Genomic DNA, 13,946 nt, shown 5'->3' with positions numbered 1-13,946 from the left:
CCGCCCGCCCGCCCGACCGCGTGATAACATAATACGTCCCCGTCTTTGACGGGCGTATAAAAATGTTTGATATTTGTCAAATTTATATCCTAAATTAAATCTCATTCTCTTGTTTTGTTATATATTAAAACAGTTAAAAAATATTTGTTTTGTTTTGACAAATAGCAGTTTGCAAGAAATAAGTTGCTCTCATGAACTTTAATTCTAAGCGGTGACTGAATTGAAGTATTCAGAATTGCTTCACATACTTAACAGCTAACATACGGTCACATTTTATGTAATATACCCTACAGTTAGGACACAATTCATGATAGGATTTATCCTGTAGTTAAAAGTCCCTGTGCTCCCAGAAACTGGGGTTTTATACACGACAAGAGATAATGTTTTATCTTACTAACCTATACACCACTAACCAATCAGAGAGCTGCATTTTAACTATGAAAGATAACGCATTCGTATTTTGAAGGGATTAATCATGACAATGAATGTACTTTCAAAGGAACTGTACTCATTTGCATTTTTTTACATTCTGTATCTGCATAACCTTTCTGTAATTATCTTTTAGCACAGCCATCAAATTTAACTTATTGCTTTTACGACTGAACAGTTGAATCACTATAGCGATCCATCTGTATTTGTACACAGCTAACAACTTACCTAGCATTATTTGTTTCCTGTGTGACGTCCCACGCCCATGTGATAAAGTTACCACACAGATAGTTCACTATCGTCTCCATACACAATATTTGGGAACAGAATACATTTGATAATATACTGTTGTCGTGATGAAGATATACAGCTAGTAGTTTTCTCTGAAAGCGAAACAAAGAATCAGATAATCATCCAAACTATAAAGCTCTGGGGTGTTTATATTTAATGTTAATACATTAATACTATACACAAGTAGGTAAGAGATGGAGCATCAACACCAGGGATTCCAGGAATCAGGAGATTTTATTTGTCGACATGTTTCGGTAGACTGGGCCTTCCGTCATCAGAACAATTTTACAGTGGCAATGTAGAGCTAAGGTGCAAATTACGGTTCACAATATCATGACATCATGATATTGTTATTTAGATCACGTGATATAAACAAGTTTTGGAGGGAAATTGTGACTGCAAATTGGCGACGTTGTTATCGGCTAGAATATAAACAGTGGTAAAAAGCAAGACTGGCTTGGTTTGTCCTTCAATGACAATGAAATAAAATGTATACCCAAAGGACAATAGATATTTCTACTAAAATTACACATAAACCATGAATCAATTAAGTCAATTTAAGTGTTCTCATACTTTTACTTCCTCGTAGGCATGTTAAGCCATTGTTCTTTAAATTCCATGTGGGGATGCTGGGAATGGTAAAATATGAATACTTGGACAGGAATGTTTGGTAGTGCTGTTGTAGTTCGTTCAAGTTGCAGGTATATTGTTGACATACTTCTTATATCCAAAACAAAATTAGACGACAGTTTCCCGGAATCACAATTCTGTGTAAAAAATTACCACCTATGGAGGGCCGATAGGAATTCTCATGGAGGAGGAATAGCGACATACTTCCAATCAGACTTGCCAGGTCATCATCTTAAAGAAATGGACTTTGGAAAAATGGAATCCATCTCTATTGAACTAAATTTAAATAATGTTAAATGGCTTATTCAAGGTGTATATCGACCTCCTAACATGACAGAAAGTTTTACGGATGATTTTTGCAAAACTTTTGACAGGTGCACTACAAAATATGACAATCTGATGGTTATCGGGGACATAAATCATGACCTACTAACACCTGAAGGTCAGCCTTTGCAGAATATCTGTGATATTTTTGATTTGTCCAATTTAGTTAAACAAGAGGCCCATGGGCCTTAACGGTCACCTGAGTCTATAGTATTTATTTTTGTTGTTGAAATATGTACCAATTTGAGTAAAAAATAGTATAATGTTAACTTAACTTTGTCAGGACCATGAGCTGATCATTCCTAGACCAATTTTAAGTGAGATCGGCCTATTAGAACTTAGTAGCAAAATAGCGGCCATGGCAGCCAAATTGTATTTCTGATTGACCCGAAAAATAACAACACTTTGTCAGGACCATGATTCGATCATTCCTACAAAGTTTCAGTTCAATCGGCCAAGTAGATCTTTACTTTAAGTTTGAAATAGTTTACCAAAATGGCAGCCGTGGTGGCCATATTGGATTTCTGATCGACCCGAAAAATAACAACACTTTGTCAGGACCATGAGTCAATCATTCCTACAAAGTTTCAGTTCAATCGGCCTAGCAGAACTTGACTTTAAGTTTGAAATATGTTTTCAAAATGGTGGCCGTGGCGGCCATATTGGATTTATGATTGACCTGAAAAATAACAACACTTTGTCAGGACCATGAGTCGATCATTCCTACAAACTTTAAGTTCAATCGGTCCAGCAGAACTTGACTTTAAGTTTGAAATAGGTTTTCAAAATGGCGGCCGTGGCGGCCATATTGGATTTCTGATCGACCCGAAAAATAACAACACTTTGTCAGGACCATGAGGCGATCATTCCTACCAACTTTCAGTTCAATCGGTCCAGCAGAACTTGACTTTAAGTTTGAAATAGGTTTTCAAAATGGCGGCCGTGGCGGCCATATTGGATTTCTGATCGACCCGAAAAATAACAACACTTTGTCAGGACCATGAGGCGATCATTCCTATCAACTTTCAGTTCAATCGGCCCAGCAGAACTTGACTTTAAGTTTGAAATGTAAAATGTTAACGGACGACGGACGACGGACGACGGACGACGTACGACGGACGACGGACGACGACGGACGAAAACGGATAGCAATAGGTCACTTGAGCTAAAGCTCAGGTGACCTAAAAACCAACTTGCCACCCGAAAAACACTGAACCAACGTTAATTGATGTGACTTTAACCAACAAACCATTATCAACTGGGAAAATATGTAATTTTAATACTGGTATCAGCGATGTACATAATTTGATATCATTTCAATTCAAAAGCAAAATATCTGTGAGGAAACAACCATTGTTAACATATAGAAGTTTTAAAGATTTTAACATTGAACATTTTAACACAGACCTACAGAATGCAGCATTAGAAGCAACTGTAAAACACACAGATGACAACACAGCATACAATCATTTCAGTAACACACTAACAGAAATAATAAACAAACACACCCCAATAAAACAAAGAAAAGCCAGATTAAACCAAGCACCCTTCATGAACAAAAAACTAAGACAAGAAATCTATCACAAAAAGATGCTTCACAACAAGTTCCTCTCAAACCGCACCAAACACAACTGGGAAAAATATAGAACACAGAGAAACAAAGTCACCAAACTCAGAAAACAATCAATAAAACACAACTTTATAGACAGATGCACGGGGGCCCAAAACAACCAAAACTTTTGGAAAACAATAAAACCATTCATAACAAACAAAGTCTGCCAAAATCAAGTAGACATTATATTAGAAGAACAGGGTAGGATAGTAAACAAACAAAACGAAGTAGCCGACATCTTTAATACATTTTTCGTAAATGTGGCAAAGAATATTGGATCAAACAGCCGACCCATAAATGATGAACACCCTAGCCTACAGGCAATCACCAAAAACAGACATCAAGATAAACACTTCACATTTCAACCTGTAGACGAAGATTTCATAAACAAACAGTTCAACAAAATAAACCCAAGAAAAGCAACAGGACACGACAATATTTCACCCAAACTACTACGACTAGCACAACCCAGCATTATCAAACCAGTCACCACACTTGTAACTCTCTCTCTCACTACATCAACATTTCCAGACACACTAAAAACAGCACAAGTCAGACCAATACACAAAAAGAACAGCACCCTTGAGAAAGGAAATTACAGACCGGTAAGTATACTCCCGGCACTCTCCAAAGTCTTCGAGAGATCCATACACTCCCAACTCAGTGACTTCTTTGATAGTGTTTTTTATCCCTACCTCTCTGCATTCAGAACTGGATACGGATGTCAGACAGCATTATTGCGAGTCATAGAGGATTGGAAAATGGCACTTGACCAGAATAAGTATGTAGGCTTTTGACTGTGTCTGCCTCACAACCTCCTTCTGCTAAAACTACAAAATTATGGACTTTCTATTTCAGCTTCAGAACTATTGTCAAACTACCTCAAAAACAGAAAACAAAATGTCAAATTATGAAATTATGAAAGTACTTTTCAGGAACCAAACAAAGGAGTCCCTCAGGGATCAATTTTAGGCCCAATTCTGTTCAATATTTTCATAAATGACATTTTCCACATCATACAACACTGTGAACTTTACAACTACGCTGATGACAATACAATTAGTAAAGCATACACTTCACTAGACAGTCAAAACTTCACTACAAACAGACTGCGATTCACGTATTCCCTGGTTCGATAACAATCATATGCAAGCAAACCCAGACAAATTTCAAGCCATGGCCATAGGAAACAAAGCACAAAATGAAAACATTACTTTCAACATAGGCAACAACACAATAAAATGTGAACCAGAAGTAAAATGACTAGGGGTCACCATAGACTTCCAGTTAAACTTCCATACACACGTATCCAACATCTGCAAAAAAGCATCTAGACAGCTCAACTCGCTCAAACGCATAGGATAACACCTTATCTAGACAGCTCAACTCACTCAAAGGCATAGGATAACACCTTATCTAGACAGCTCAACTCACTCAAACGCATAGGAAAACACCTTATCTGGACAGCTCAACTCACTCAAACGCATAGGAAAACACCTTATCTGGACAGCTCAACTCACTCAAACGCATAGGAAAACACCTTATCTGAACAGCTCAACTCACTCAAATGCACAGGAAAACACCTTATCTGGACAGCTCAACTCACTCAAACGCATAGGAAAACACCTTATCTAGACAGCTCAACTCACTCAAACGCATAGGAAAACACCTTATCTGGACAGCTCAACTCACTCAAACGCATAGGAAAACACCTTATCTGGACAGCTCAACTCACTCAAACGCATAGGAAAACACCTTATCTGGACAGCTCAACTCACTCAAACGCATAGGAAAACACCTTATCTGGACAGCTCAACTCACTCAAACGCATAGGAAAACACCTTATCTGGACAGCTCAACTCACTCAAACGCATAGGAAAACACCTTATCTGGACAGCTCAACTCACTCAAACGCATAGGAAAACACCTTATCTGGACAGCTCAACTCACTCAAACGCATAGGAAAACACCTTATCTGGACAGCTCAACTCACTCAAACGCATAGGAAAACACCTTATCTGGACAGCTCAACTCACTCAAACGCATAGGAAAACACCTTATCTGGACAGCTCAACTCACTCAAACGCATAGGAAAACACCTTATCTGGACAGCTCAACTCACTCAAACGCATAGGAAAACACCTTATCTGGACAGCTCAACTCACTCAAACGCATAGGAAAACACCTTATCTGGACAGCTCAACTCACTCAAACGCATAGGAAAACACCTTATCTGGACAGCTCAACTCACTCAAACGCATAGGAAAACACCTTATCTGGACAGCTCAACTCACTCAAACGCATAGGAAAACACCTTATCTGGACAGCTCAACTCACTCAAACGCATAGGAAAACACCTTATCTGGACAGCTCAACTCACTCAAACGCATAGGAAAACACCTTATCTGGACAGCTCAACTCACTCAAACGCATAGGAAAACACCTTATCTGGACAGCTCAACTCACTCAAACGCATAGGAAAACACCTTATCTGGACAGCTCAACTCACTCAAACGCATAGGAAAACACCTTATCTGGACAGCTCAACTCACTCAAACGCATAGGAAAACACCTTATCTGGACAGCTCAACTCACTCAAACGCATAGGAAAACACCTTATCTGGACAGCTCAACTCACTCAAACGCATAGGAAAACACCTTATCTGGACAGCTCAACTCACTCAAACGCATAGGAAAACACCTTATCTGGACAGCTCAACTCACTCAAACGCATAGGAAAACACCTTATCTGGACAGCTCAACTCACTCAAACGCATAGGAAAACACCTTATCTGGACAGCTCAACTCACTCAAACGCATAGGAAAACACCTTATCTGGACAGCTCAACTCACTCAAACGCATAGGAAAACACCTTATCTGGACAGCTCAACTCACTCAAACGCATAGGAAAACACCTTATCTGGACAGCTCAACTCACTCAAACGCATAGGAAAACACCTTATCTGGACAGCTCAACTCACTCAAACGCATAGGAAAACACCTTATCTGGACAGCTCAACTCACTCAAACGCATAGGAAAACACCTTATCTGGACAGCTCAACTCACTCAAACGCATAGGAAAACACCTTATCTGGACAGCTCAACTCACTCAAACGCATAGGAAAACACCTTATCTGGACAGCTCAACTCACTCAAACGCATAGGAAAACACCTTATCTGGACAGCTCAACTCACTCAAACGCATAGGAAAACACCTTATCTGGACAGCTCAACTCACTCAAACGCATAGGAAAACACCTTATCTGGACAGCTCAACTCACTCAAACGCATAGGAAAACACCTTATCTGGACAGCTCAACTCACTCAAACGCATAGGAAAACACCTTATCTGGACAGCTCAACTCACTCAAACGCATAGGAAAACACCTTATCTGGACAGCTCAACTCACTCAAACGCATAGGAAAACACCTTATCTGGACAGCTCAACTCACTCAAACGCATAGGAAAACACCTTATCTGGACAGCTCAACTCACTCAAACGCATAGGAAAACACCTTATCTGGACAGCTCAACTCACTCAAACGCATAGGAAAACACCTTATCTGGACAGCTCAACTCACTCAAACGCATAGGAAAACACCTTATCTGGACAGCTCAACTCACTCAAACGCATAGGAAAACACCTTATCTGGACAGCTCAACTCACTCAAACGCATAGGAAAACACCTTATCTGGACAGCTCAACTCACTCAAACGCATAGGAAAACACCTTATCTGGACAGCTCAACTCACTCAAACGCATAGGAAAACACCTTATCTGGACAGCTCAACTCACTCAAACGCATAGGAAAACACCTTATCTGGACAGCTCAACTCACTCAAACGCATAGGAAAACACCTTATCTGGACAGCTCAACTCACTCAAACGCATAGGAAAACACCTTATCTGGACAGCTCAACTCACTCAAACGCATAGGAAAACACCTTATCTGGACAGCTCAACTCACTCAAACGCATAGGAAAACACCTTATCTGGACAGCTCAACTCACTCAAACGCATAGGAAAACACCTTATCTGGACAGCTCAACTCACTCAAACGCATAGGAAAACACCTTATCTGGACAGCTCAACTCACTCAAACGCATAGGAAAACACCTTATCTGGACAGCTCAACTCACTCAAACGCATAGGAAAACACCTTATCTGGACAGCTCAACTCACTCAAACGCATAGGAAAACACCTTATCTGGACAGCTCAACTCACTCAAACGCATAGGAAAACACCTTATCTGGACAGCTCAACTCACTCAAACGCATAGGAAAACACCTTATCTGGACAGCTCAACTCACTCAAACGCATAGGAAAACACCTTATCTGGACAGCTCAACTCACTCAAACGCATAGGAAAACACCTTATCTGGACAGCTCAACTCACTCAAACGCATAGGAAAACACCTTATCTGGACAGCTCAACTCACTCAAACGCATAGGAAAACACCTTATCTGGACAGCTCAACTCACTCAAACGCATAGGAAAACACCTTATCTGGACAGCTCAACTCACTCAAACGCATAGGAAAACACCTTATCTGGACAGCTCAACTCACTCAAACGCATAGGAAAACACTGTAACAGATTAGGCAAACTTACAATATACCATTTATTCACTCAAATTTTAATTTCTGTCCACTTACATGGCACTTTTGCGGTGAGACAAACACACAAAAAATGGAAAAAATCCAAGAAAGGGCTCTAAAATTCATTTACGATGAACACGAAAATACATATGAAAATTTACTAGCCCGTTCAAAATTACCATCACTCAAAATCAGACGACTCAGAAATTTTGCAATAGAAGTATTTAAGATCACAAATAAACAGACACCAACATACCTACACGACCTTATCAACATCACAGATAAATCATACACATTCAGATATCACAACACAGCAGATGTACCACATGTTAGGACTACAAAGTATGGTAAACACTCATTTCAATCTGAAGCAACTAAAATATGCAATGCCCTACCAGACCACTTCAGAACAAGACAGCTGGTATGGGCCAAAATGCAAATGCAACACATGCAGACAAAACACACATAGGCTCCCAATACAGTTATACATGTTTTTAGCTAAAGCTTACCTCTATTTATGTCACCTCTCTATTAGAAAGTGCTCATCTTTTAATATGTTTTGCCAAATATTTATTGTGTAACTGTGCATGTAATTTTATGTGTCGGTTTTAATAGCTCATTAGAGCTAATGTTGTATTGTTTTTTACCATACCGATGTTAAATAAAACTTTTTATTTGATTTGATTTGAGGTTCTCAATCGTTGTACATAGTGGTCATTTCTGTCCAGTGGTTGATACTAGCGGCCTTCGATACTAAATACTTTGCCTGAGAGTAAGCCTTTGATACTAAATACCTTGCCTGATACTAGCAGCCTTCGATACTAAATACCTTGCCTGATACTAGCGGCCTTCGATACTAAATACCTTGCCTGATACTAGCGGCCTTCGATACTAAATACCTTGCCTGATACTAGCGGCCTTCGATACTAAATACTTTGCCTGAGAGTAAGCCTTTGATACTAACTATACATATGAATATCTTGACCAAGATATAAGACTGAAGCTGCATGTTCACATTTTACTTACATCTTTAGCTCTACATAGTAAAGATTCCTTTATTGCGCCTTCTAGTGACCCGACGAAAAACACTGGGTGTGTCTCTCCATATCTGCAACAAATATCAAGTTAAGATGATTCTTAGAATTATGGAACATCAGTTTAGACGGTTACGAGCTGTTTACTTGTTTACTGTTTAATCTTTCGACAATCAAAGTGTTATATTGTGAAACAACATCAAGTTTTTATGATTACAATGGTTCCCAGGAATAATAGGTACAAATTAAAAAGGAAGAAATAACTTATAACTTTTATTTTTCAATGTGTATCCATATTTTGTATTAAGAGAAAAGTATGAGAAAAATGCATGTAGTTCATCAGTAACTAGAATTTTGTTTTTGTGAACAAAAACATAGGTTTCCCCTTATTAGCCAAAAGACAAACTTTGGTAAATAAATTTAACAAAGGGCCATATGATATCTCTTTATATAGTGGGGCACGAGACCCGAATTTAGAATGCGACACTCCTACTTCCCAAGATACATTAAACTATAGCAAGTTTGGTCAATGTAGGTGAAATAACATGGAAGTTATGCCATGGACAAAGTTCGGTATTAAAAACAAGAGGCCCAATGGGCCTGCATCGCTCACCTGGTATAAATCTCACCCTTGTAACCTTAAAAGTGATCTAAAATAAAGCTACAGGCAAAATAAAATATCAGTATTTATGATTAAAATTCATTCAAAAGAACCTGTTATTTTTTTTTTAAACATTTCACCCCTGTGATTGAAAGTCGAACAAAGTCATTATGATGAACAAATTTTAAAGCCTTTCATCTCAGGATGCAACTTGCAAAGTATCAACATCCTGAGACCCATGGTTATTCAGAAGAGGCCGATTAAAGATTTTACACAAATTTGACCCCTGTGACCTTGAATATAAGTCAAAGTCATTCACTTTAACAAACATAGTAGTCCTTGATCCCAGCATGCTACTGACTAAATATCAACAAAGTGTTATATTGTGAAACAACATCAAGTTTTTTGGTTATTCAGAACAAGTTTTTTTTTTTTTTTATATTTTAACCATTTTTGCTCCTTGTGACCTTGAATATGATTTTTAACATATTTGACCCCTGTGACCTTGAATATAGGTGAAGGTCATTCATTTTAACAAACTTTGTAGCCCTTTACCCCAGCATGCTACTGGCCAAATATCATCACCCTGTGCATTTTGGTTATTCAGAAGAAGTTGTTTAATGTTTTTAACATATTTGACCCCTGTGACCTTGAATATAGGTGAAGGTCATTCATTTTAACAAACTTTGTAGCCCTTCATCTCAGCATGCTACTGGCCAAATATCATCACCCTGGGCATTTTGGTTATTCAGAAGAAGTTGTTAAAAGTTTTTAACATATTTGACCCCTGTGACCTTGAATATGGGTGAAGGTCATTCATTTGAACAAACTTTGTAGCCCTTCATCTCAGCATGCTACTGGCCAAATATCATCACCCTGGGCATTTTGGTTATTCAGAAGAAGTTGTTTAAAGGTTTTTTAAGACAATTGACCCCTGTGACCTTGAATATAATTAAAGGTCATTTATTTTAACAAACTTTGTAGCCCTTCACCCAAGCATGCTACTGGCCAAATATCATCACCCTGGGCATTTTGGTTGTTGAGAAGAAGTTGTTTTAAGTTTTTAACATATTTGACCCCTGTGACCTTGAATATGGGTGAAAGTCATTCATTTGAACAAACTTTGTAGCCTTTAATCTCAGTTTGCTTCTGGCCAAATATCATCACCCTGGGCATTTTGGTTATTCAGAAGAAGTTGTTTAAAGGTTTTTTTAAGACAATTGACCCCTGTGACCTTGAATATAATTAAAGGTCATTTATTTGAACAAACTTGGTAGCCCTTCACCCAAGCATGCTACTGGCCAAATATCATCTCCCTGGGCAGTTTGGTTATCGAGTAGAAGATGTTTAAAGTTTTTCACATATTTGACCCCTGTGACCTTGAAAATGGGTGAAGGTCATTAATTTTAACAAACTTTGCAGCCCTTCATCCCAGTTTGCTTCTGGCCAAATATCATCACCCTAGGCCTTTTGGTTACTGAGAAGAAGTCGTTTAAAGTAAAATATTGACGCCGGAAGCCGTACCACGGCATAAGCTCACTTGGCAATTCGTGCCAGGTGAGCTAATAAACAATGTGCCATAACTATGCTTATAGTGAGGCACAAAACCTGATTTTAGTGGGAGAGATTCCTCCTTCCCAAGATACATAAATATGGTAAGTTTGGTCAACGTTGGTGAAATAACATGGAACTTATGCTTTGTACAAACTTCGGTACTAAAAATAAACAAAGGACCATAACTCTGTATATAGTGGGGCACGAGACCTAGTTCTAGTGCGCTGCACACCTTCTGTGGGTGATGCAGGTATATTTTAAGTTTGATTAAGATATCTTTAATGGTTTAGAGGTTATGCCGTGGACAAACTTCGGTATTAAAAATAAACAAAGGGCCATTACTCTGTATATAGTGGTGCATAAAACCTGATTTTAGTGTGAGGGATTCCGTCTTCCCATGATACATAAATATGGTAAGTTTGGTAAACGTAGGTGAAACAACATGGAACTTATGCTCCAGACAAACCTCAGTATTAAAATTTAACAAAGGGCCATAACTATATAGTGGGGCACGAGACCTAATTCCAGTGCACTGAACACCTTCTGTGAGTGATGCAGGTATACTTCAAGTTTGATCAAGATATCTTTAACGGTTTAAAATTTACGGGCCGGACAAGAATTTACTGAAAATGTTGCACTTATTTGACCTTTGACCTTGAGGTGAAGGTCACAGTGACCTAATTCCAGTACACTGCACACCTTCTGTGGGTGATGCATGCATACCTAAAGTTTCATCAAGACGTCTTTAACGGTTTAAAATTTACGGGCCGGACAAGTTGCGATAAGAAGAACCAGAAGCCAGAAGAAGAACCAGTATTAATACAATATGTGTCCCTTCATTGGAAGGGGAGACGTAACTACAATATCAGTCACATTATCCTGCAGATCCCTAACTCACATTTGAAGTGTACCTACCTCTCCCTGGAATCACGTGTAAAGTGTACCTACCTCTCCCTGGAATCACGTGTAAAGTGTAACTACCTCTTCCTGAACTCGCATGTTAAGTGTAACTACCTCTCCCTGAACTCGCTTGTAAAGTGTACCTACCTCTCCCTGAACTCGCATTTGAAGTGTACTTACCTCTCCCTGAACTCGCATGTGAAGTGTACCTACCTCTCCCTGAACTCGCATGTAAAGTGTACCTACCTCTCCCTGGAATCGCGTGTTAAGTGTACCTACCTCTGCCTGAACTCGCATGTGAAGTGTACCTACCTCTCACTGAACTCACGTGTGACTGTGAAGTGTACCTACCTCTCCATGAACTCGCATGTAAAGTGTACCTACCTCTCCCTGACCTCACATGTTAAGTGCACCTACCTCTCCCGGAACTTGCATGTAAAGTGTACCTACCTCTCCCTCGACTCACATGTTAAGTGCACCTACCTCTCCCGGAACTCGCATGTAAAGTGTACCTACCTCTCCCTGAACTCACATGTGAAGTGTACCTACCTCTCCCTGAACTCGCGTGTGAAGTGTTCTAAGGCCTCGGTTTGATCACCCACAGTGTCCGGCACTAAAACAAACAGTTACACTAAATTTAGACAGGAGAAATATTTAGCTATGTAACTCTTAAGCACTTTATAGTAAAGCAAGAGATATTGTTGTTTATTCTTAAACTTCATTACGAAAAGATGCTCACAGGTTGAATTCTTAGAACAGGTAAATTATCACACATTGTACATATCCAGAATCTTGTTATGAAATGATACTCATAGTTAACTGTAGAAGTTATTTTTAGTTACTTTTATCTAAAAATGTGAATTTTACAATGTTCATGGGATGATGAACTATTAATGAACAGGTTAATTTGACTCTGGACCGACTTGATTCCTCACTCTCATTAACTTGACAATATATATTTCCCATAGAATTAAACATTTCTAAAATGAATATGAAATTGGCGGCAGACCTCGAGCAAAATCAGCACAAATCAATGATTGTGAAATGCTTTTCAAATGTGATTTCATTTCCATCATAACTTAGTTACTCTGCCAAGGGTAACCAAATCAGTTTCATTGGGAAATGAACCGGGTGCACTTAACAATTTATTAAGTTCAACTTGAGTATAAATGTAAATATTATGCTTTTCAAATACAAAAATATTTGTACAAGTCACATTTGTTTATGGTATGTTATTCCGATGCTTACTTAGTGGTGTCTGTTTCCGACTGTTCTTTGATTCTTCGTGTTCAAAGATGTCTTCCTCTACTGCATACGAGTCGTTATTTTCATCGTCATCATCACTTATATCTATTTCCGATGTATCCTGTCAGTTAATTATAAAGTAACAAAATCTGTCAACATTTGAATTGTTGACATAACATCTCAGCATTTTTATGAAGTTAAAAAAAGTTCACATTTTACCTTTAATGATAATGATGAAACTTCTTTTTGCAACATCACAGTGTTTTCCATATACCCTGTAAGAATCTTATCCAAGTTGCATAGCCAAGTAAAATTACTTTATCATTGTTATATACAACTATATATTTTTTGCACATCTGTTTTATATCAAATCAGTTGGGACTATGAAAACACATCTGAGATATATATTGAACAGTATATTTAATATCAAACAGCGTATTTGAAAATGACCTGTATATTTGATAATGAACTGTATATACAGCTGTGTACTGTACTGTATAAGCTTGCTGATATACAGCTGTGACTTACCTGTACTGTATAAGCTTGCTGATATACAGCTGTGACTTACCTGTACTGTTTTAGCTTGCTGATATACAGGTGTGACCTCCTGTACTGTTTTAGCTTGCTGATATACAGGAGTGACTTACCTGTACTGTATAAGCTTGCTGATATACAGCTGTGACTTACCTGTACTGTATAAGCTTGCTGATATACAGGTGTGAC

At 38.5% G+C, this 13,946-nt stretch overlaps 1 protein-coding gene across 1 annotated transcript in view; it reads right to left on the bottom strand.

Annotated features, from left to right (window-relative positions):
• LOC110465622 (FAS-associated factor 1-like) overlaps positions 1–13,946 on the bottom strand; it is a 33,054-nt gene that overhangs the window by 5,318 nt on the left and 13,790 nt on the right. Inside the window, exons 9-12 of the mRNA XM_021521571.1 lie at positions 13,227–13,344; positions 12,528–12,591; positions 8,916–8,997; positions 658–812 (exon numbers count right to left, since the gene is read on the bottom strand). Coding sequence (XP_021377246.1) covers positions 658–812; positions 8,916–8,997; positions 12,528–12,591; positions 13,227–13,344 — 419 coding nt within the window. The remainder of the gene's footprint in view (positions 1–657; positions 813–8,915; positions 8,998–12,527; positions 12,592–13,226; positions 13,345–13,946) is intronic.

The sequence above is a fragment of the Mizuhopecten yessoensis genome, unplaced genomic scaffold (assembly GCF_002113885.1).
Source record: "Mizuhopecten yessoensis strain PY_sf001 unplaced genomic scaffold, ASM211388v2 scaffold11095, whole genome shotgun sequence".
Taxonomy (NCBI): Eukaryota; Metazoa; Mollusca; class Bivalvia; order Pectinida; family Pectinidae; genus Mizuhopecten; species Mizuhopecten yessoensis.
Note: the sequence above shows the minus strand (reverse complement) of the source record. Positions and strands in the feature narration are given on the sequence as shown.